This window comes from Lichenostomus cassidix, chromosome 3 (genome assembly GCF_008360975.1).
Source record: "Lichenostomus cassidix isolate B80296 chromosome 3, HeHo_3.0, whole genome shotgun sequence".
NCBI classification, from domain to species: domain Eukaryota; kingdom Metazoa; phylum Chordata; class Aves; order Passeriformes; family Meliphagidae; genus Lichenostomus; species Lichenostomus cassidix.
In genome coordinates this window covers 36,219,431-36,243,800 of record NC_139483.1, presented here as the reverse complement: position 1 = coordinate 36,243,800, position 24,370 = coordinate 36,219,431, and the positions used below count along the sequence as shown (strand labels likewise).

General features: G+C 35.1%; 1 protein-coding gene across 2 annotated transcripts in view; it reads left to right on the top strand.

Moving 5' to 3' along the window:
* Positions 1 to 24,370, top strand: part of PRKN (parkin RBR E3 ubiquitin protein ligase) — a 681,963-nt gene that overhangs the window by 331,420 nt on the left and 326,173 nt on the right. For both annotated transcript variants that reach the window (XM_085055318.1, XM_085055319.1), the window contains exon 6: positions 4,226 to 4,341. In XM_085055318.1, coding sequence (XP_084911444.1) covers positions 4,226 to 4,341 — 116 coding nt within the window. The remainder of the gene's footprint in view (positions 1 to 4,225; positions 4,342 to 24,370) is intronic.

Sequence of the window (24,370 nt, the reverse complement as noted above, 5' to 3'; positions counted from 1 at the left end):
AGCGATAACAAGAGTGAAGAATATGACAGAGTGTGTAAGAGTGATGCCTGCTCCCTTCTCTGAATAACAATCTATCAGATACACTGCCAAAAGGTAGACATTTATAGTGTTAAATAGAATGTTCACAGTTTCATGGGACCTATGCCTTTAGGCAAGAAAATGATGTAAAGGTATTCACTGCAGTAGAGGGTGACCATAAAACTACTCACTTTTAGAACTAAGAAAAGTGCTAAATTTTGTCTCAGCTTCTGCAGTAATTTCTTACATTCTTACTCATTGCTACAGCAATACTTACAATCATCAAATGGTTTTTTTGTACCTAAAACACATGTGCAGAAGGAGGAATAATGTTATTTCTTCTATTTTAAAATATTTTAGAAGTAGTTAGATATTGATGTAGACTGCATGAATTTTTACTCATTCCTTCTGTGTTATTTCTGTAAAGTTTGGAGGCTTTTTATTATAAACCCAACATTATGAAAATAGTGTCCCATACAGTGAAAGTTTAGAGACATTTTGATATCAACATTAAGATGTAACTACTGCTTGTATGAATTTTATAGTTTGAGGCTACATTAGAGTGTTAGTCCTAAATTGGCTGGCTCCAAGGTCTCTACACCTGTTCAAGGATTAACATTGAGACATAAATTATTTGGATTAAAAAAATCCAGCAAATTCCCCTCCTTAGGCTACCATACACTGGGTGAAAAACTGAATAAAAGAATAGAGACATTTACATGCCTGGTGAAACACAAGGCTGAGGAGTAAGAAGTGGCTACACTCTTCCCCCTCATATTTTGCTTTCAGTAATTTCATTGCTGGAAGCAATTTAGAAGCAACTCGTGCTGATGGGTTGTCTGTAGTAATAACTTCATAAGTATATGCTGTGGCATAAAAAAGTGTGTTAAGTCTCCAGAAGATCTGGTAGATGTAACAAATAAATACTTGTGGCTTGTGTATTTATGCAATGTGTAAAACCAGGCAACATAAACTTTTATATGCAACTGAAAACTTAATTGGCTTTGTGACTTTGAAAAGCTTTTAAACAGATGGAATGTGTATTACTGCAGGAAGAAAGAAATATTAAACTTGTGGACATGAAGTCCGCACAAGTACAGAGCTGTCAGGTGCACTACGTATTGCGGTTTTGATTCCCTTCTCTCCCTGCACTTCTGAACTCCCAGCACAGCACTGAGGTCTCAGACCTCCAGAGACAGACTATTGCATTGGTTTTGTGGAACTGTGCTTTGTGTGGGTTGATACCTTTTGATTTTGCATGGGTGTACTGCTAGTCTCAACATATTTGTTATGAATAATTCTTTTCTTCTTTAATCTTCAGGATTTCTTCTGTAAAAATACTTGGCACATAATCTTGAGGGATTTTTTTCCCCCCATGTTTTTAATGAGCCCTCTGTTCTGTTTGTATTTAATATTAAGATTTAGTATTTCTTTAATTGCAGTTTAGTCAAGCAGGGAATTGTTCAGTGAATAGCTCTGGAGAGTGGCAAGATTTTCTTTTGTTATTTTAAACAGTGTTTTCACATTCCATAATATTCTCAGTTCAGCAACATTGAAACACATCATAAATTTAATTAGACAAGTTTCCTTAAAACAATGTTTGGGTTGATAAACAGAAATATAAAGAAGTAATAATCCTAATGATATAGCAAAAGAATTTTGGGATTTCAGTGCAATACTTTTGACTATTTTTCCTTTGCTGTCTGTCTCTCTTTCCATGGAATGATAATTGCATAGCTTTATTTACCTTCTTTATTAAGTATCTTTCATGACAAGAGCCATCATGAGGTATTATCAGCAATCAGAATAGCCAAAGAGATGCTCGCTAGGGACAAAAAAAAGGTCTAAACCTATTTCAATTGTTTTAGAGCTTAATACCTTTATTACTCTTTTTGTTTGTGACCCAAATAAGGATTTATTATAATGGGTAATCACTTTTTCAAAAATTATTTTTCTTTTGTATGTTTCCTTGGCCATAGTTTACCTGTTCAGGAACTGTGAGTTGTCAGTATTCTTTTAGCTGTATGCAGATGTACTGAAGCAAGGAAATATATATCTTCTTCTGCACTGAAGTAAATCCTTCTCGACATTTAATTCAAACAATAGTAAACTTAAATTAAAGGGCAAAGAAACCTAAGCTCCAAAATACATTAGCAAATAATTCAAAGATCAATGGATACAATTTTTAAAACTTGAAAATAAATTGAAGCTACATATTGTGTAAGGTTTTCATGTATTCCAGATGAATGTGTTGCTCCATTTACTCATTTGAAGCTGAAATGCTTCAAGTTAAGCTGATATTTACAAGTTGTGCATATATCTGTCTTGAACAAGAATAAAAACTTGGAAAGTCTGAAGTCTTGTCTAAGGATGACTTTAGACATATTTTCTTGCCTGGGACTTCTTTCTGATGTTATTAAGCATGATAGAAATTTAATTTACCTGTGTGTGAACATGTACAGGTGGCTACTTCAAAAGTCGTTTGAGCAATTGCTTTAAAAACAGTCTTGCCTTTAAACTGTACTCTTGCCACATAGTTCTCTTAAACTGCTACTAAGACATGCTTCAGACACTGTGCCCTCCACTTATAGCACGGTGTGAATATATTTTTGTCTCTATTGCATGTATCAGTGCTTCTCTGAGAAACAGGAGAGACTAACCTAGGAGGAAGGTTACAGTAATACTTCTCATATTCCAGTTACCAGATTCCACCCTAGAGTGGCATGCTTCTGCCTAGTATTGTATTTGTCTTATGTAGAAATACACAATATAGCTAAATGATTATCACCACTGAGGGAAAAAAAAACCCAAAACAGTAAATGACAGCTGTTCTGCAGACAAAGAACTCCCTACTGCAAAACTATAGCCATTGAGAAAGTAAGAGAGTGTCTGGACTGCTTTTAGTACAGTACTGCAGTAAATCTCTATGCCAAGCTGTAGGGAAGGAAAGGGGATTTTGTGTAAAACAAATGATTTTTTTTTTTCCCTCATTCATCCACACATTCTCTTTTACTCATATATTAGCAAGTGTTACAATACGTGTCCACATAGTCTAGCTAGGAAGCACCTAGAATGTCTTTCATTGTTTTTGGATTGTTCCTGGTGCTGAGCTCTGGATGTGACTTTCTCACCCTAAAAAAGTTGACAATAACTCTAATCTTTTTTTCCTTCATCCTGTCCCACCTTTGAATGTCACTAGGAAATGCTGCTGATTTCCTCACTGTCTGTGCGTGTTTCTCTCTTGCTGCAGTTTTTTTGGGGTTTTTCTCTGGTTTTCTTAGGATTTTTTTAGCAAGTCCAGGTTTCTTGAGAATAAATTGTGGTCTTAGTATCTTGATATCAACTGTCATTCTTTTATGCCTTCTTATCCTTTCTTCCAATGTTTTTATACCCTTACCTTCCAATTCGCATTTAATTTATACCATGTTTTCATTACAAACCTCCACAATTTTTTACTGGAAAGAAGCTCTCATAGCAACAAAGAAATTACAAACTTTAATCCATGGCTCCTATTGCAAAGCATGTGACTTCAGACTGCATTTTTTTTTAATATATATATGCTTAGAATGATTCAGACACATAGAACAATTTTTTGTAACAAAATCTTATCAAAGAGAAGTGTGGTTCATATGGCCTTCCCTGGGGTGCAGTGGAAAAGAGAACAAAACACACATTTGTGTGAAAACTCTTCTGCTAGTGAAGGCAGTCGAAGAGGTTAAAGCAACTTGATTCAAACGCTGTATACTTGCAAATGTAATATGGGTTCCAAGAGAGCTAGAGCTTTCCTTTATTATGATGGTAAAATTGTATCTTAATGACTTACTGCATCACAAAAGCAAGGCCAGACTACTATTTTAGAGTTAAAATTCTGTGTTGTAGAGTTCAGAAAATGGTAATGTCTGTAACAAGAAAAACTAATGGCAAACATGTATTGAAATTGGTTAGCATTTTGCCTTTGACTATACTTAGAGAAGGTCTAGGTGAAGTGATTTTTTTTTTTCTGTAAATCCAGAAGATCACAGAAAATACACACCTAGACTAGTATTTTTGCAAGGGATCCCTTGTAAACCTTTCCTAATGATTGTCCTCCTTTGCTGTTGGCAGTGGTGATTTGTCTGTTCTCTCAAATGTCAGCTACCCAAAGATAAAGGAAGGACATGAGCAGCAGGCATGTAATCTTCTCTTTATCTCTCCTTCAATATTTCAGGAGTTTTACTTTAAATGTGGAGCACACCCAACCGCTGACAACGAAACATCTGTGGCTTTGAACCTCATTACAACAAACACTCGCTGTATCACATGTATTACATGCACAGATATTAGGTAAGTACAACAAAAATTGTCAGAGATGCACAGTCTCAGTGCTTCACAGCACTTATCACTTCCAAGCCTCTTTTCCTTTGTTTGTTTTCCCTTTTAAAGGTTGTTTTTTCCCCCCTGGTGACATGATGAAAAATATGCCGTATTTTCAGGTGTGTTATTTGTTTTGCTGATACAATTAAAGTTCATATTTTTGTACCTTATTCATGTTGCAGTTGGAAATCTGACAGTTTAAGCTCTAACTGAAATCTCAAGTGCTTAAGATAGTGGCAGAAGTGCGTAGATACTTTCTGCTGATACGTATTCAAGAGCCAGGGAAAGAGCTGGATTTTTGAGGGGCACAGAGAGTTCTTGCAGACATAAACTTCTTGGTGTTTGTTCTATAAATCAAAGTAAAACGCATCTGCTCTCATGTTTGTGTTTATTGTAGTTTAAAATACTGTAATCCATCTTTGTGTGTGGTATTTAAGCACATGAATTCAAGAATATCCATTATTTGCCAACGCATGGATTAAAAACCAATTGCCCGAAAAATACAGCTACCATTGTAGTGAAGAATTACCTGAAACACATTTATCTACTGATTAGGAGGTATTTTACATGGAAGTGTAAAGAGAATTGTGAAGTAGTAGCTGTTGGTCAGAAGGGAGAAACTGGAAAGGACATTTGAACTCTGTACTGATTCATGGTGTGTCTTCTGAAAGAGCTGGTTTTGGAAGCGTCCTGTATGGTGTATTTACAGAACTGCTGCCTAGGCACAGGTTAAGTGAAGAACAAATGTCAGTCTCTGTCAAATTGGTACGTCAGCATTTTGCAGCAAGGATGTAGATTCAACTACTCAAGAGTGGTGAGTTCTCCTGTCCCTCCATTCCCCAGGGGAATGATTTGGCTTCCTGAAGTGCAGACCCCTAGGGTGTGTCTGTACTGCTAACCCCCAGAGGGCCAACAGGTAATCCCTGATCCCAAGCCAGGTGACAATGAGTGACAGATGTCCTGCACATGAATGTGTCACCTGGTGCTGTACCACAGCCAGCTTGGGTTAATTGTGGAGCTGAAACCCAAAGGCTCATTGTTGAAATTAGATATGCAGTGAAAAGTGTACTTTTTATCCTAGCACTAACATGGAATGGCAAAAGGTTATTCATGTCCTAATATCCCCAGTGTGGGCTCAGGAAGCATCAGAAGAGTTCACTAAACTACATGAAGTACAAGAGATGGGTAAAACTTGCTGAATAGCTGAGTTTTGTGGGATAAACAGTACCTGTCTCTAGGACCTGTGTCCACTGGGGTTCTCAAGAATCCTAAGTATTTCTAGACTGCAGGAAAAGTTGTTTGTTCCTGAGAATTTACAGTGGTTTTGCTACAGTATATTTTCAACTAAACAAAATAACAGAATAACAAAAAAAAAAGAGAAACAAAACCAACCAAAACCCAACAAACAAAAAACCAAAAAACAAAAAACCCTCACAGAACAAGAAACAACCAAAACCAAAAAAAAATTGTCTAAAATCCCCTTCCCTGTGTAACATTAAAATACGGAAAATGTAAGAAATTTCTTCTGCCTCATCATGTAAAAATATTGATACACATTTCTGTGATAACAATAAATTTTTGAGAATGTATCCATATATTAAATTCTGAGTATCTCTCAGAAGTTAGATTTTTTTTTTTTAAGCCATAAAAGCTTTTAGTGTAATAATAGACTTGTGTAGGTGATACCAAAGCCTGAGATACCAAGAAGACCTTATTCTATTTTATTTTTTGTATGGCAAACCCCACAAATTGTTAAAATAGTGTCTTTGGGTATGTGAAATAATTTTCCAGTTAAAGCTGTGCAAGAAATTGGTTTAATTTGTGATTTTTATCCTTTGCCAGTTGCAAGGATGGTCAAATGTATGTCTTTGACCATTGGCAAGAGTGAAAGATCATCCAATGAAAACATTTATAAGTTATGAAAAGGTCATTGTAAAATCTTGGGCTACTTAAAAAATCTCTACTCAGTTTTTTGTTTCTAATTGCTTTCTCCAACCTAGTGTTCTTGTAATATTTGTATAAAATTCCAGGAAATTAAATAAGTAGATGTAATCTTTTTACTTCAGTTAAATATTTAGGTGATTGTACTGGCAATTACTTTCTAATAGGCTTATGCAGTTGAAAAGTAGCATTTAGGGCACTCTGCAGTTTAGAGTATTTTGTGAAACCTACCTTCATCATTCTGTAGCATTCATGTGAAAAAGAGGATTAACTGTATTCGGTGCATTAGCTATTACTTTGTATTAGCTTCACTATAGTGAAATGAAAAATTTGTGTCCTTCAAAGTAGATTTTTTTCTTCCTTTTTTTCTGGAAAAAACCCAAACAAGAAACCAAACAGGAAAAGATGACAACCAGGTACAATTTGCATATTTCTTAAATATTTTTGTTTGCAGCAAGATACACCATATCTCTAGGTGTTTCCATCAATTTACCATTGACAGTTAGTCCACCATAGGCAGAGCAATTAAGTGCCAAGATTCTTGGCACAGCATTTGTATGGTTTTAGCAAGGTTAGCAAAGCTCCTAAAAATCTTATTTGAAGTAGTAGTGTATTCTGCTATATAGAAAAAATACAAAGTTGAAGCAATATTAGTCTATTGCCAGTTTTTATTCTTAAGTTTACATAGATACACTTAGTTTGCCTTAGGTTTATTTTTCTATATGAATATTTTCATGCAGGTCTGACCACCAGAGTGAAATACTTGAAAGCCAAATACCCTTGTAGGGCTATGCTAAATCCATAGGCAATATTCCATGCAGTGTAATGCCTTCCAATGTATTCTGCTTATCTACAGCAGAGTTAGTGTGAATTGGCAGCCTTTATGCATTTATTTTTTTTCTGTAGCATTCAAGGTGATGGGTTGCTATTCTATGTCTTTGAAGAAGCTTTAATAGGTTGAGCAAATGGCTGAGAGTTGAAACAAATACTAAAACTCTGCAATCCTCGAGGGAAGATCTGCTTTTGTCAACTGTTTCCAGTAGAAATAACATCAAAAGGGGTTAGGAGTACCCCAGGGTACCCATAAATCAGGCTCAGGAATAACAGCAGTTTTAAGCAGTGTAAAAATAAAATGTGTAGAACAGAAATGCCTCACGTCATCTTTCACAAACTCGGTAGGGTACAATTCCTAAAGGCACCATTATTTTTAGCTTTCAGCAGATACAGATAAGTGTAAAAGATATATAGGACTTACTGTCTCTTAATAGGTAGAAAGAATTCTCCAGAAGGAGAAGTATTTGCTGTTGTGTTATTGGATTTTTTTTTTAATCTAATAAATCCCTCCTTCATAGTCTTGAACAAAGGAATGTTTTGCTTTGTTAAAACAATAGAATCTTTTGTATGTTTTTCTGCTGTCTGGACTTTCTAATCCTGGAGTTGGAAGCGAGAACTTCTGCGAGTGGTGACAGTAGAGCATATGCTAGTTGTTCTTCAAGGATAACTGTGATGTAATTTTTTGTCATAGTTCTTTTAGGCAAATCAATTCAGACTGTGATCACATGAGATTCCATGGGCCGGAGAAGGTTGGTATTTGGAGGGAAAAAGAAGTGAATGTACTATAGGAAGTCCAGTTGGAAATTCAGTGGGCGGCTCTCTTCTTCAGACAATAAAAAATGAATGAGTACTTGTTATTGGGAATAACAGTGAGTTAATCTGGTTTCCGTGGGATTATTTTGGACCTCCTAAACTTCTCACTAGCTCTTAATCAGCCATCTTTTTCAGTCTATTTTCTTTTTCTCAAGTAGAAGTACAAGTTAGAAAAGTTTTCCCTCCATCAGCAGTTTGTGACATTCTCCTTATCCCTCCTACTTGCTCATTTCCTCTGTCATAGAGTCAGGATTGAGACTGAGGGGTTTTGTTTTTATGGGGTAGTCCTCCTCAATTGGTCAGGGATGGAATCCTTTTCTACTCAATAAATACATACATGAATGACTTTCTGTTGTGGCTTTTACCTGTGAATTTTATATGCTATAAGACCAGCTCCCCAATTTTTTTAATGGAGATTAGGGTTTTTCTAATGTCATATTTTGGATTTTGATCTTTAGGACATTATTGTTGATATAGGTGTGCCATATTCCTTGTCAACCTACAGGTTGTACCGTATTGTGCATTAATATCGTACATTGCTTTGAAGTAAAATGTTTCTTCAGTTACAATTTAAAATAGTTTTTAGAGACACCTGAAATAATTTTCCTTGCCTTTCTTTCTTCTTATAAAAGATATATGGTATTAATACAGTCTAAGTTTCAAAAAAAAAGTGGCAGGAGTATCAGAAGAGGACTATAGCAATGACTATGAGAAGAAATAGATGAGGTAGCAGGTCAGTCACAGTGTTTAAAACCTTTACACTACAAATAATTCCAGAATATTTAGTTGATTATTTAAATTCAGTGCTACAGGTGAAGAGGCAACTTGCAAAATTCAGCTTTTGAAAGAAAGCCACCAATTAGCTCAATTGATTAGAGCATGGTGCTAACAATGACAAGGTTGTGGTTTTGATCCCTATGCAGGCCATTCAGATAGGAGTTAGACTTAATCCTTGTGGGTCCCTTCCAACTCAGAACATTCTGTGATTTGTTTGAGAACTGGTAACATTTTCTAAGAGAGGAATCTGTACTACAAATTTGATTCAGGTCAGTTTTGCTGTTATTTGAAGAGAGTTTTACAGGGGACCTTCTGTGGTTTTCCAAGATGAAAATGCGGACTATGTCCATCAATAGACATTACCCAAGGGATGTTTTCAGAAGAGTAAATAGCATCTTATTCTAGGTTTATAACTGCTATTTCTCTTTGCTTCTGGGGCATAGGATCCTAAATTTACCCCTTGGGCAATTATATTCTAAGCAATTTATTAAAACTATATTTAGCTCATCCTTTTTGAAGTACTTTTTCCCTCTCTGTGACCTGCCTTGATAATGTGCTCTCTGCTCCAAATCTCTGTTAAATTCTGTTGTCTTTATATATCTTGAGTAGTTGAAAGAGGAGTGGAAAAAGATTGCACTAAGAATTAAATCTTTGTCTAAGCACTATGACCATCAGGGACAATGTCTACCACTTTATTCCCTGATGTTCCTTAAATTAATGAGATTTCTTGAGAATCACTTATTTAAAGTAAGAAATCAAATAGAAAACTAAGAACTGTTACTAATTGATTTAGAGCTTTTTTTTTTTTTTCCCAAATGAGGTAACCTATAGAATACTCTTGTAAAGCTGTAATAATTGAGTTCTGATCCAAGAAAAACCATGCACAGACAACGTTTTGTTGAGACATCTCGTTTTTTCGAACTATGAACCAAGTCTAATAATGCCAGTAAGTGACCTTCATTTCCCCAGGGGTGCACACTGTGGACTTCAGACTAAGTCTTGTCCCATGGGCTACTGGAAGATGTGCCTTGTGCATGAAATTCAGTTGCCTTAACCTTTCTCTTGAACTGTAATCACTAGTTTACAGCAGCCCCCTATGGCAATGACAGCACAGCAGTGCAGTTCTTGCTGCTTTGCCTCTGAATCTGTTAAGATCTGCACTGCAGCTGCATCTCAGTGAGATAGCTTTCAGCTTCAACACATCTGGGAAGAGAGCAGTGCAAAGCTGTTGCACTGTCACATTGTACATATCCTTTGCCAGCAGGGCACAAGTGGGGAGGACTTTATGCAACCTCACTCTTCTCCTTTGCTGAACATGAAGTGTGAATTTCTCTTCATCTGGGAGAATAAAGCCTGCTTACTTTTCCTTCTTGATGAAGCAGAGTTTTTTTCTATGTTATTCCTTTGGTTGGCACTAACTCTGTTTGTGTACAGTTGACAGAAAGGACAAAAGGAAGGAAATGCGTTGACTACCTGCTGATTTTTTTTTTTTTTTTTTTTTTTTGTTGTTGGTTGATTGGTTAGGTTTTTTTACATTTTCCACATGTTTGTGAACATAAATATAATGGCATATGGTATGTCTATGTGACTTTGAAACAGCCACAGGTGAGAATTTTTAGGGTAGTCACAAGTGGATTTTATTTATAATTTGAATTTACTTCAATGATGTGCATCTCCTGATCCATGTGAGATGCAATAAATGTCATGAACTTCATTCTTCATTTGACATTTCACCTGAAACCTACAGACTGCAAAATGTTATCCATAGGCTCTGTATTACATGTTGTATCTTCTCTGCCATTCTCATCTATGGCGTGATTAATACAGTAACCTGTTTTTTGTAGATTTCTTCACTTGCCTATTTTATGGATGTTGCAAGGACTTTAAATACTTTTCGGTGAATCAGTAGTTTTAGTGTGTCAGGTATCCAGTATAACGTATCCAAGATTTCATTAATATCACTTCCAAAATATCCTGAGGAAACCTGAGTGTGAATATTTGCATGTAAACAATCAATTAATGTTGTTAGCTAATGAAGGTAAATTTAGTTCAAGTACTGTAAATTTATATGCTAAAGTTAGAATTCATTTGCAATGTCTAAGAAAAGCAGAGTAGCAAATGTTTTTAAAATGTCATTCAAAGAGATTCTTTTGGAACTTGCAAGCCCACAGCCTTTTCTCTCATAGATGTTTGCAAGTTCAGGTGTCTGGGAGTTTCTATTCTTTCTTTTTAAAATTAATTTCTTAACACAAAAGACAAAGCATTTTCATCTCTTGTTAGTTTTGCTTCAGGCAAGGTTAGTAATAGCGGAATATTATCACCATCTGATCCCAGTGTAGTGACCTATGAGAATTGTTATTGAAGGTCACAATCCAGTTGTCTTTGGAGAGATCTCTCGATTTCAAAGGCATCATCACAGGTGATACTGATTAGCAAGGCTCATTATTTCAGCAAAGACCTCAGGTCTGACAGAACAAGGTGAGCAGATTGCAGAGATGTTTCTTTCAGGTCGCAACTGAGGCACTATGGGAAGGGTTTGTGGAGGAATTTCAGCTGTTGCTCTCTGCTGAGCAGCCCATGGTTTGGCTCATCTTGCACTTGAGTAAGCTGAGAGCTGTTGCACCATTGCCTTCTATCTTCACTGACTCTCTCAGCATATTTTTAAAACTGGCAATAATAAGGAATTGAAAGTATGTAACAGATGAAGAAAATTTTACAAAATCAAGTGCAACAATGAGAAGTATGTCCAATAAAAAAAGTCACTGCTTTAATATTTTTAATGAATTGACACGTAGCAACTACTATTTGATGTGTCATTAAATGAATCATGGATGGAAGGTGAGAGACAGATAAACATTCTTTGGAAACTAATTTAGAGAAGTAACATATCTTTGTGTGAAAATTGTTTTCGAATACAGTTCAGGCAAAGCATTGTATTTTAGTTGTGTATATACTCACAAAAATATATCTGTGCACATACAGATTGAGAGGACATGTAAAAAAAGTAACACTTGATTAAGCTTATATGTATGAATTTATTTCTCCAAGAGGCTGGATTTGTGAAGAATATGCTATGCTTACCAGTCTACACACAGTTATATACTATTTCTACTGTATCAAGGCAGATTTGAGATCTAACACATTCTTGATAGTTCGTAGAATCAAATGAGGAGTGTACTTGTTAGAGATTGCCAGCTTTTCCAGCTGTGACCCCTTCACTGCCACTCTCCTCCTACTTGGGGTCAGAACTACTTTCTCCTGATTAACTCAACAGCAGCAGCAGTAGTACAGGTAGAAAATTCATTTTTCTATTTAACTGAAAGAACTTATCAGAGGTGTGAAGGAATTATAGTATGGAGTGTCTTGACTCATTGCTGATTTTTTTATTGTTATATACATGTTTGTACATATAGGGATAGATGACTTTTGATATATCTTAAGTGTTTTGAAACAGCCACTGCTAGGAGTGTTTTGAAATAACTACAACTGAATTTTATTTCAGCTATCAATTGGATAATATCATGAGCATTTCTAACTTCACGGGGGAGACAGTAAATCTCCTCAGTTTAATTTTCCCAGTTTCAGTTTTGTCCAAATTGCCTTTTATTAATTCTTTATTTTCAGTGTCAGAGAGAGAAAGAATGTATGTAGAACAAAAACTATTTTAGTTGCTGCAAAGGAGTATCTATTTAATTTATTTTAGTTCTGAGAAATTAATTTTTAGTTTATCAGCTTTTGTTTAAGAAAGCAGTGCATTCCTCAAGAATAAAAGAAAATGAGAAGATTCAGACAATGAATTGAAAAGAATGCATAGAATGTAGGTTGTTACTGAAGCAGAAGTCAAATAAGAATAAGTAAATTTCTAAACACTCCTATGAAGGGTATATAATAATGATTAACACTAAGTCCATAAACAAATTAGAAGCTAATTTTTGGAAGATGACTTTGTAAGACAATTTTTTAATGTGGAAGAAACAGAGCTCTTAACAATTTTTGACAGAAAGTCATAAGTCATTTGTTAGCATTTACATTGATAATTCAGTAATTCCTTTAGAATGTTCTGCCTTGGATAAAATTTTATAGAATGAATTTAACTGTTGCTTTAGATATACTGACATATAAATACTATCTATATTTAGCTCTATGAAATTCTATAGAGAAAAAACTGCAGGCATTTGTTGATTTTCATTACAATTTGTAATTTCTATGTTATATTGGAGTCGTAAAAGATCATTGCAAGATCATTGACGTTTGCTAAAACAGCATGGTCAAACTCTGATCATTGTAATTAGGCAAAAATTGGAAAGCAAGGAAGGAAGGGAAAGTGTTTGTGAAATATATGGTTGGCTTTTACAACATAGAAAAACAAGAGTGAAAATATCCAAGAAAGAATGAAGCTGCCCAGCAACAAAAAACTAAATATGCACAGAACAGAATAATTTCATTTGCAGGAATTTAGCAAAAACTGAAAATAGTGGTATTGGGCAAACATACCAGCTTGTAATTTCTGAAATCAAACACATGAAGGACTATTCCTAAGGTACAGAACCTGTCATAATACTTGGGGAAGTTTACTAAATATTACCTGACGCTTCGTAGAGTCACTTAATGATTTAATATGGAACAGTGACTGTTGTCCTAGGTAATGTCTTGGAGAGCCATTCAGTTCCTCAGTCAAATAGCTCCATAGGAATTGTTATCAGATTTCAAAAACCTGATTCAAATAAACATCTTGATGGAATTTGATGGCAAGTGTTTCCACATTGCTTTCATTGTGGATATCTGGGTACTACTCTCAAATTCTGTATTGATACAAAATTTTGTCTGGGAAAACATGGGAGGGATTGAGGAATAGGCTGGATAAATATGTTCAGAAATATGTTCATTTGTATACATGTAATAAATAGGGACACTTACTGCTTTATTTCTTTCTAAACCATGGTATAGAATGAATTGTCATAGCAGTGTACTGATTGACATCAATAGAAGGAAGACATTTCACACATTTTCTAGTGTGAACAATTGCTATTGAAACATAGCAATTTTGTAATAGTAAATAATTGCAATAACAGTATTGTTGTATAATGATAAATTATAGTAAAAATTTTAGTGTAAATTGTGCTTTGATGGACAAAGTTCTTTATCAACTAAGTTACCAGTTTCCTTATAAAGGGAAAATCCAGGGCAGGGGCACAGAAAGTAAATTCCATCCCCTAGTAGAAAGTATACAAAGTCTAGTTAAATTTTTAAGTCATAACTGTTATGAACTTGGTGCAAAAAGGGTTGATTTGCAGTGTGTTTTGCTAATGACAAGAAATAAATCCTAATCAAAATCTATAAAAATCTGTTAAGTTCAGTCAATGTCTGTGGCATGTGAAGGAAGCTGTGGGCAGACATTTGAAAATGGATGAAAATGTACACAATTAAGGAAATAATAATTTTCCCAGTATAAGTTTGTAAATGGTAGTGATACTGCACTGGCATGTCAATATAAGAATACTACAAGAAAAATGACTCAAGTAAAACCACATTTTTATATTGGTACAAACTCCTATGCTAAGACTTGTATTTTCACTTGACATGTTTGTTTATATTAAAGTAATTCCTTATTACTGTACACTGAAACACAGTAAGCAGCATGAAAACAAGTGCATTTGTCTATCAAGAGTGTGCGAGTTTTTTCTTAATAGTTCCCCAATTACGCTGACATAAGTTTCTCTTGCAGAGAAAATAAGTCTGGCAGTTGATTTCTAAAGATGTGGCTGTTGTTGGACTTGCTACTGAAAGAGTTTGGCAAGAGTGAATAATAATTAAAATAGAGAAAATGTGCATTGCAAGAAAGGAAGATCTGGGAAAAACGATTCCTACTCTGCTGAATATGCGAGTCAGCAGAAGGGTTGCTTGTTTGTGCAGAGATTTCAGAGGTTTTCTATAGCAGCAAACTTTAACAAAACCTTCCTCTGAGTCACTCTCAGTTTTGTTTCACTTTAAGTGTATGTGCTTCTACACGTTTATTAAGCAAAATGGAACTTGGATAATTTTTCAGACATATTTATATATAATACATATGGGTATATATACATTCTTATGTATATGTACTTGTTTTCTCCTTTGTTTTTCTTTCTTCACTATAAGCAATCTTCAGTTATTTGAAGTGCATTACATTTATAAATGTTTCTCCCCCACGCTATTCTTATTTTACTTTGCACTGGAGACAAACCTGCACCTATTTCTGGTGAAAGTAGGAACCAGACTCTGCTCCTTTGGCATGCAAATTCCATTTGCATTTTACAAATTCCTTTCTTTTTGTTTTGTTTGAAGCAACAAAGAGAGCCATCACACCACTTTCTATAAGTTATGCTCTCTGTAACCACTCAAGGCAGTGTCAGCCAAACAGGTGCCAAGAAATCAGGACCAGCCTGTTGATATGCACAGTGCAGTAAAGCTGACTGCACTCAGAGAGGTCACCTCTATGAATCTGACCCACCTGCTTGGAAACAGGTTGACAATGCTGATGTCAATCTTGAACTGTACTCATGAGCAAGACTAAGCATTTGCTCCCAGTGTGTTCTCTAACCTTGCTGGTGTTTATTTGATTTCCTGACAAAAGAAGTGATATTTATTCACTTTTGCGATGTGTCCCTCAAAAGGTGTCAGACCGTGTCCTGATCAGGAAGCATGTGGTGAGAGTCATGCTGCAATATGGTTCAGTCTGGTTATATAAATATAAAACATCTTCAGAAAGTCATTTATTCAGGTCATTGCATTTGTAATTTAATCTTGTTTTTAACATAAAATAACAAAACAAGAGAGAGGAAAGCATTTTAAAGACCTTCATCATTAAAATTTCAATAAATAGCTTTCTTTCTGTCTTGTCCTTCAAGTCTATCCATAATTTCAGGCAAAATAGTCATTATTGTTTCGTGGGGATGTATTTATGCATGTATCTGCTAAAGTAATTCTAATTAGAAAGACACTTCTCTCACCTTGACCCTTTAGACTTTGGCTCTTCAAAATGTTTTGTGGGTTTGGGTACTTTTTTATTATCTAAGTGGTTGCAGGTTAGGACTTACACACTGCATAACTGCAGATCATTTTCACATAAACTATGACTTTTCCAGAAATAAGTATCTTCTACAGATGCACAGCCTTTCCCTCTTGCATTCAGCTGTGACCTTGAAAACTGATTAACAAAATTGTACTCTAAAGGATGCAAAGCTTCACATAAAGCAAGTGAAGCATGTACAGGCCCTTGAGGGGTGCTTAGAGTATCTCATAGACTCTAATGGTAATTCCTTTCTCTTTTAATGCTATTAGGTGATTCTGGCTTGAGGCAATCTGTAGTACTTTTCTCTTTATTTAATTTTTGTGCCACAGATCTTATGAATTATCTTATTACAACCCCTCTTTCATGTTTTAAAGAAAAAGTGCTCTATATGTCTCGTGTGCTAAGTGTCTTCTTCAGCTAAGTGTCTTCTTCGGATATTTTGTGTTGTTTTATTGATTTTACATGGCTTAAACTTTGGCACAGTAAGAAAATGAAAAGTTAAGTAGGGTTATGATTGCCTAAACCTGAAAACAAAGTGGTGCTTGTGAAAAGCATGTGGAGTGGCCTGCATTTAATACCTAATTTCCTTCAGTGTTAAGAAGTACTATTTGAAAATACACCATTTGCTAAACCCAGAAAGTAGGACATTTATTGTTATTTAGTAACATTAGCAAGCTGTAACAAACTGGTTTCAAAACTAATTTATTCATTAATTAGAGGCTTGCAAATTATTGTACCTTTGACTTTTTACCTCTCCCCATTTGTATTTGAATTATGTTTTGGTTAATGAAACACTATCTTCTGGAAGTCTGAGCATTAAAAAAAAAAATACAGTTTAAAGCGTTCTACGCATCCCTCTCAATCTTGCTGCCAATTTTTGTGTCTTTAAAGTGAAATTTGTATTACATGAACAGTGATGTAAGGTATTGTTTTAATAGTTAGTAAACTAGCAGAAGGAATTAAAAGAGTTTTTGCTAGTGATAAAATGGAAACAGAAGGCAAGACTGAATGGTAGCTGGTCTTAAACATCTGTAATGTGCCAAGGTACAGAAGTATAAAATGTAGCATTTGCCCCACACATGCTTTTATGCTTCTATGTTCTTCATTAAAAAGCCCCATTACCAAAAGTCAAGTTATTTTTGTTGGGATTTTTGTCTCTCAAAGTTAAGGTATTCCAGTTTCTGAAGCCAGAAAGAATGGGGGAAATATAAGGATAATAGTTTAGGGTGTTGCAAGTGCTGTACACCTACGAGAGTTGATAGCTTCACATGCCACTGGGCCAGCATGGCCACGTGGCAACTTCTGATCTGGTTGTATCCAGGACAAAGACATTGAATCTCCTGAGATTTTTTTTTTCTCTGATGTCTTTCATTTAATAAAATGTGCTGTTTATAATAAGAAGGAATAAAATATTTCTATGGAGGTGTCCTTACCATGTTGATAGGGTCTCTATGGTGGTTTAAGTTTCTGCAGAACATTTAGAACCAAATTGTGACCTCATCTCAATATGCAGTTAAACCTGTGTTTAGCTTGATGAATCTGAATAATCCCATCAAAATTAACAGGATATAAATGCAGGTGTAAGTAGTTTGCTCGGTCAGAGCCTAGAGTCATCCAATCTAATCATTCTGCGCTTTCTAAATGATAGCCTCACATCCAAGAAGTAGTCATGGAATGTTTTTAATGAGTCTCTCAGTGTGAGGTAGGATTTATAATGCTTTTTGTCACAGGAAGCAGATCTCATAGTGCATATTCAGGGGGTTTGGTTTTTATTTTTGTGAGAGTAAGACAGTTCTGGAAATGTCTGCTGTCATGAGAATGAAAATCACTGGAGAGAGCTCTTTTCTCAATCATTTGCTGTCTTTTCTGATTATCTGTACTTGTCTGTATGCATACAAAAATGTATTTTATAGATTTATCTTTCACTTAGCTGTGTATCCGGATGCCTTGTATTGACCCCCTGTTTTCAGAGATATTTACGGTTTTGATCATACTGTCTCAGAGCTTCATATTTTCTAGAAAATACATTATGCATATTTGCAATTCAGATGGTATTTATCTAAGGGTTAAAAAGTATTAACGGTTGTACTAAAACATGTTAAAAATATTTCTGACTAAAATGGTTCTTTTTCTCAGCATGTTGAGCAATATTCTTGGCCTTTCCAAATGTGTTACAGAAAAGGGACCATTCCTTTGGATTCTAGTTGCTGATCAAGAAATAGAATGCTGCTACTCTGTCTTCATATTACTTTCCTTTTTTTCCAGTTTGTTTGTTTGTTCTTTTCCAAATGTATGAATATGTTATTTCTTTTTTTTCTACAAGATTCATGGTTATATTAAGCTCCCAAGGAAGCCAGGAGAATATCCTTTAAATTATTTTCTTCCCTTGTCTCTTTCCTTCCCCCTGGTGTGTTTAATAGATTCTGCAATGAATTTTTTTTTGTCAAAGGAAAGGGGGAGGGAAAAAGAGAATCAAGGCTTTACATTAGATCTGCCAAGAATGTTCAAGAGGTCATTTTTGATACCAGCAAGTATCTTTTCTTTATTTATATTAAAAAAATTCTTTTCTAATTGTTTTAAACTAGCAATAACCAGTCACGTAGTTGAATTGTACCATAAGAAGATTTTTTAAAGATTCAGTATGAAGCAGATTGGGCAGTATTGTACTGACCTCAATTTTAAGTACTAATGTTAAGTAATAGTTTTTTCACACTTGGGAGCAGTATTCCATTAAAATGGCTATCTTAAATTTTTCCACTTAGCATTTACTGGTATCTGTCTTATTGTTTACTGTAAGCATGACTGAAAAACAGGTAAAAATTATTTTCAGAAATGGGGTGAGTTTTTTTAACATTCAGTTGCATTTTTAACATTGCATTGCAGTTTTATTTATTTTATTTTAGCTTGGCTTTTCCTACTGTGCATATAATCAGATGCCAATGAAAGATTGATTCTGCAAAGCTATGAGTACTCAAGTTCTAGAACAGGATGTTATTTAAACATGTGCTTGACTTTGGACATGTGAGTTGTGGGTAAATGTGCCAACAGAAGAACAAACACTGATTCACATTAGCTTTTTTTTCAGCTACCCCTTACAACTTTTTTCTTCTCTGGTGGCTTGTCTCATCAATGTTAGGTCACAATTTCTAAATTCTGAGAGCCATGAACGAAGGTACACAGATACCACAGGACGAGGTGTTAGCAAAATCCCAGGGGAGGCAACTGTCTGTCTCCAGGTGGATGAGTTTCAAGACCTGAGGCAGATTAATTACCTTTTTAATGTTAACAGAGACATTTAGAATACAAAACTGTGCTGGGAACTAAAAATTTGGAACTTCCTTCCTTGTTCGGCTATTGGAGCTTTTCTTGTTGATGTTTCTTTTTTAAAAAATAACTCTTGGTCTCCATATCCTATCATGTTTCTTTGATATTTAAACCTTTGCTACTTTAATGACACTGCACTTTTATTAAGTTTAATTAGAGTGGGGTAACAGTGCCAGTTAGTCTAATAAGCATGAAGTCAGTGATTTGTAGGAAAAAAATGGTCATTTATCTAAAAGCAACAACCAGAGAAGTAAAAAGTTGATGTACGCTCAGCTGCCTGTAGGTGAAATATTCTGTAAGTATTGACACACAGTCCACTGTGTGCCTTGGATTTCTGAAAGGCTGCTTGTGTAGCTGGCGTTGCAATAGCTGCCTGTGCAAAGTAAAATAAATAAATGAAGACTTTGCAAATTCAGAACTGTACTAACATTTTTTTGAGTGTTCAGTGTCTGTCAGAGAAAAAAATATGGGGGCCACAATAACAAAAACTGAAAAAAAATTTTAAAAATTAAAAATTTGAACAGTGCTGGAGAGCACAAATGTCTGGAACCACTGCACCCATATGAGGTTTCTTCAGATAGTTTGATTGGTACTGCTTGTGAAAACTGAGTCATTCAGTAGTTATATGTGGAATACTGTGAGTTAGAATGAGTCCTTTTTGCATGTTGTAGAGGTTGTCATGTACTGTGGCTTGACTGACATTCTAAACATCCCAAACTTTTTATTGCAGAATACTATGCTATCTGGTCTGGGTCTGATTATGCCAACTGCTTCCCTCATGTGCTGAAAGAAATATTAAAAGGTTTGCTTGCTAGCCGCCTTCTAGGTTTGACTTGCAGCACAGCAAAGTGAGGAAGCCTACTTTGTCTTAACTGTGGGTCCTTGGTAAATTATAACTTTCCCTGTGCAGAACAGCTTCTTGTTTTTAAGCATTTTGGTAGATGTGAGTGAGAACTTTGAATAGTTGCAGTCATTATGTGCTTTTTTCCATTTATGCGACTTTGCTGTTTTGCTCAGCTAGTGGAGTTAGCATAAAATTGGCATTACTTCACTGAATCAGCTAACACAGGTAGCTTGCAGCTTGCAAATTGTTGGAAGAGTTAAGCAGCCAGCAAGGGTTGTTGCACAGCCAAGAATATGGTATATGTTCAGGTTGCAGAAAAAATTTAGGTTTTCAAATAAGATTTGTCACTGTTAGAATTATTTCATGGAGCAAATAATATCTGGTCAAAAGTTGTTAAACCAATCAAAGCATCCATGGAGCAGGTTGCAAATTTTTTCTGCCTGGCTTTAGAAGATGTAAGGATTCTCTCCCCAGTATGGGACTAGGGATTAAGTATCATATTCCGGTGAGAATGTTAACTGCTGCCATGGGTAGGATTTTGATTCTGCATTTGAGATCCAGTGCAGAGAGTTCTCTAGGGGTTTTTTGGTTGATTTGTTTTGCTTTTTCTGCAAAGAGATAGATCCTTTCTGTATTTTGAAATATTTTTACCAGGAAGTATTCAGAAAATATTTGTCTGAAAAACTGTGGCTACTTAGACACAACTGCTCACAATTTCAGACAAGGAGATAAAAACAAACAAAAAAAACAATCAAGACCAGCATCCTTATCCATTCCAAGACAAAGAATTTTAAAGATAATGGAAAGATTTTTTTCAATTATGTATTTATACCCAATTGACAGTTCACAGATCCAACACTGAGCAACATAAAGAAAAATAAATTTCAGGCCTTCATAAAAGTTTTTATTAAAATGATATTATTTTCCTTAGCCTGCTTCACTGTTATCAAAATCTTGATGCATTGCTGCCTATGTTTGCCTATGCTTGGGTACGTTCTCCCTGTCTCTACCAACTACCTACCTCTCCAACTCATCCTACCGTGAAAGTCCTGACTTAATTTCTTCTTAGATCTGCAGATTCTTAGTTTCGTCTTAGATCTAAATTCCTTTTTGTAAACCACCCAGAGCTCTAGTGTATTTGTATTTGATTGGCAACCTTCAGTTTTGTTTGTTTGATTTAAAAAAAAAAAGCAATTAAAAAGTTTTATAGAGTGAAATATTTTATGTGCTGATTTTATGGGTATAGCTTTATTGTCATAATCTTAAATGGCAATGACATGAATTTTCTCTGCTGGGTGAGTTATTAACAACTTCTGAACTCCTGCCTTCAGAATAAAGCCTTTTTTTAAATTTTTATTTTATTCTGCTTTTCTAAATCTCTTTTAATGATGCCTTCTAGGTAAAGAGATAATTTCATGGGAACTTCTGGAAGCAGAGCTTTGTGGCTGAAGCTTTGCTTACTTTGTGACCTACATGTATATTTTGACAATCAAGGTTGTTGCAATACTTTTGCCTTTCAAGAGAGTAAAATAAATAATTCACAAAGCATATTTTAACCAAATACCAAAACAGAGGTATATTTACCTTGGAATGTAAAGGCTTATTAAATTAAATGCCTAATAATTGAGTCAAATATAAAGCTGAAATTCTCATAGCTCTGGGATGCTGCAGCAGTGAACGTAATGCTTGCCAAGGTACACGAAAAAGCAGAACAGAAACAGGTTGATCTGAAACCATTTGTGTGCTACTTTACATTTCATCTGGGCAGATCATTCTAGTGACAACAATCGCAGCCAGTTTGGTGCCAATTACAAAATTGTACCACTTGCTTTGAGCTATTCCTATATCCCAAAACTTACCTTTTCATAATCTCATATATACTAGGTGCTCAGAAAAAGAAAAAAAAAAGAAAAAAAAAAAAACCAAACAAAAAAAAAGGGAGAAAAAACCCCAACACCCCACACAAAAAAACCCTATACACAGAAAGCCCCAAACAACAAAACTGTTAAACTTACCAAGATTACCTTTCCAGTGTAAGATTGTTCTGTAAGAAAGCCCCTGAGGTTTTGTCTAGATTAAATGACTTTTGAGAACAGGACCTGTAGAATGTCCTATTGAAGTTTGTGTTCTACATCTGTATAGTTTTTACCTTGAAGATTTTTTTTTTTCATTTTTTACACTAAATTTGCTGGTACTCTATTTTGCTTAACTGTTTCCTAAGAAAAAATATGTAATTTAGTTGTTTATTTTGCAGTTGATGATTCTCAGTCCCAAAACAGTAGGCATGCTTTCCTTTCAAACTACAGTGTTAATTTTTTATTCTTCGTATCTCTCATTTACTCTACTTCTCTGGACTGGATTGCCTTGTTTTTCTTTCTTGTCATCCTGGATTTTGTTGCTCTATTTATTTTGTTCTATTTCTCTGCATTTTATGTGAGCTTACATCATTTGATTTGAACTAAAAGTATAATGCTTTGAATCTAGAATTGTATCCTATTTGTGGTTTATTTACTGCCTGGAGCTCTATTTACCCTGAGTGTGTGAAAGTTATTTCCATGTGAATCTCCTTTTGGATGTAGCATTTGGATTTTGGGCTAAACTTGACCAACTGCTAGGTAAGAACTTTTGACACAAAATTCATTCATATTTCATTTGTTAGAGCCTCAAAAATAATTTACTGTTCTCCAGTAAATATCTTCTCAGAGGTTGTGTAGAGTCTGGCTTCTCACTTTTTGATATTTCATCACATATTTTTTTTTATCATTTTCCGTCTTCGACAGATTTCTTCTGTCCTGTCTTCATTTGAAATTCACTGCAGTGACTGACCATTCATTTGAAAAATTAACTTAGCAAGAAACCTAAGATTACCGTATGTCCTCTCTGAACTGAGTTCTGTTCTTTGCTGCTTCCAAGTTTGTACAAGAATCTATTTGTCTAAATAGTTGACACTTCTAAGTGTTGGATAGCAATTCCAAAAATACAGTTCTATGACAATTTTGTATTAGAAGTATGACTAAAAGAAATAGCATTGTTCTTTTCCAGCCATTCAGTTTGAGTGTTATAAAATTAAAATACAAAGGACTTCAGAACCATTGTAATTTTGCAGGTGATTCAGATGAATGTGTGCACTTTTGGTTTAGTAGACAGAGAACTGAATGGACATACAGACAAAACTACCATGGATATCTATTTTTCTATTTTCATTTTTTCTTACTGTACATACCACAGCAGTAGCTCATTCAAAGTTTGGGCTCAAGCAATAGTAGTAGCCTTCCAAAATATTGCCACTGTCATCTGTTTTAGAAGTTGAGTGCCTTACTTTCTTCAGTTATTGATTTCTAGCTAAGTTACTGTTAGACTTTAAAAAAAAAAAATCTCATTTTCTTTCTTATCTTAGGTTATTGTTAGGGATGTATTATTCTTATTGTTCTTTTCCATAATACTTTTCAGATGTGTGTTCTTCCAGAAACTTAACAATCACACTTCAGTTCCTAATCAGTCCATAATCAGTCTGTGCTGTATTGTGTGCACTGAAACAATGTCACTGACAAAGGAACTTCACTGCTGCTGGCAGTGTCAGAAGAGAGATCATTTTTGTGTCACTCTGTGCAATGTCCAAGTTGTTGGGCATGTGCATGTGGGCATCCCATAAACAGTGAGAGTCTCAGCAAAAGGAAAAATGTTTCAGCTTGTCACTAAAGAATCTGACTACTTGGATGGGAGTCCCCATGCATTTTGCAGTATTTGTCAGTTCCATCCAGGATATAGAGGTTCCTCAGACCCAATTCCATATAAATTCATCCTGGCAACATTTTATGAAAGTGACAGAATTCCCAATTTGCAATGATGTTTCCAGATTTTGTCTCCTTGCCTTAGAGTCCTGCTTGCTGTGAGGGAATGTAACCATGCTGCAAATGCTGTATTACAGAAATTTCAGTTTATGGTCACAGTCCTGTGCTCCCTGTTGTTTTGGTCTTATAGTTTTGATCAGTCAGCCAACTAATATGGAATACATATTTTTTAAAAATATAGCAGTAGCAGAAGAAGCTCAGTTATTCTTTATGTAAATAAACTAGTGACTGAGATATATGATGTGTCTCTCTGTAAAAGGCAATATTCTTGCAGCTAACATGAAGTTCAGAAATTTTTGGACACTCTTGCATAGGTGTTTCATGCAACAGGCATAGGAGCAGTTGGATAGTTAGTATTCATTTGCTGAGGCAAGCAACCATTACTTTGGCAGTGCCACAGGCAATGGTATCTCTAATGGATCATCTAATTTTTCTATAGGTAGAAACATTTTTAAAGTAAACTTGTGTAAAATTTTATTTTGGGATGTGTTGAAAACATCCCTCACTGAAGAAGTAATTTCTGTTTCCAGTTTTTTCTAAACAGCTCGCTAATCAGTGCAAGGCATG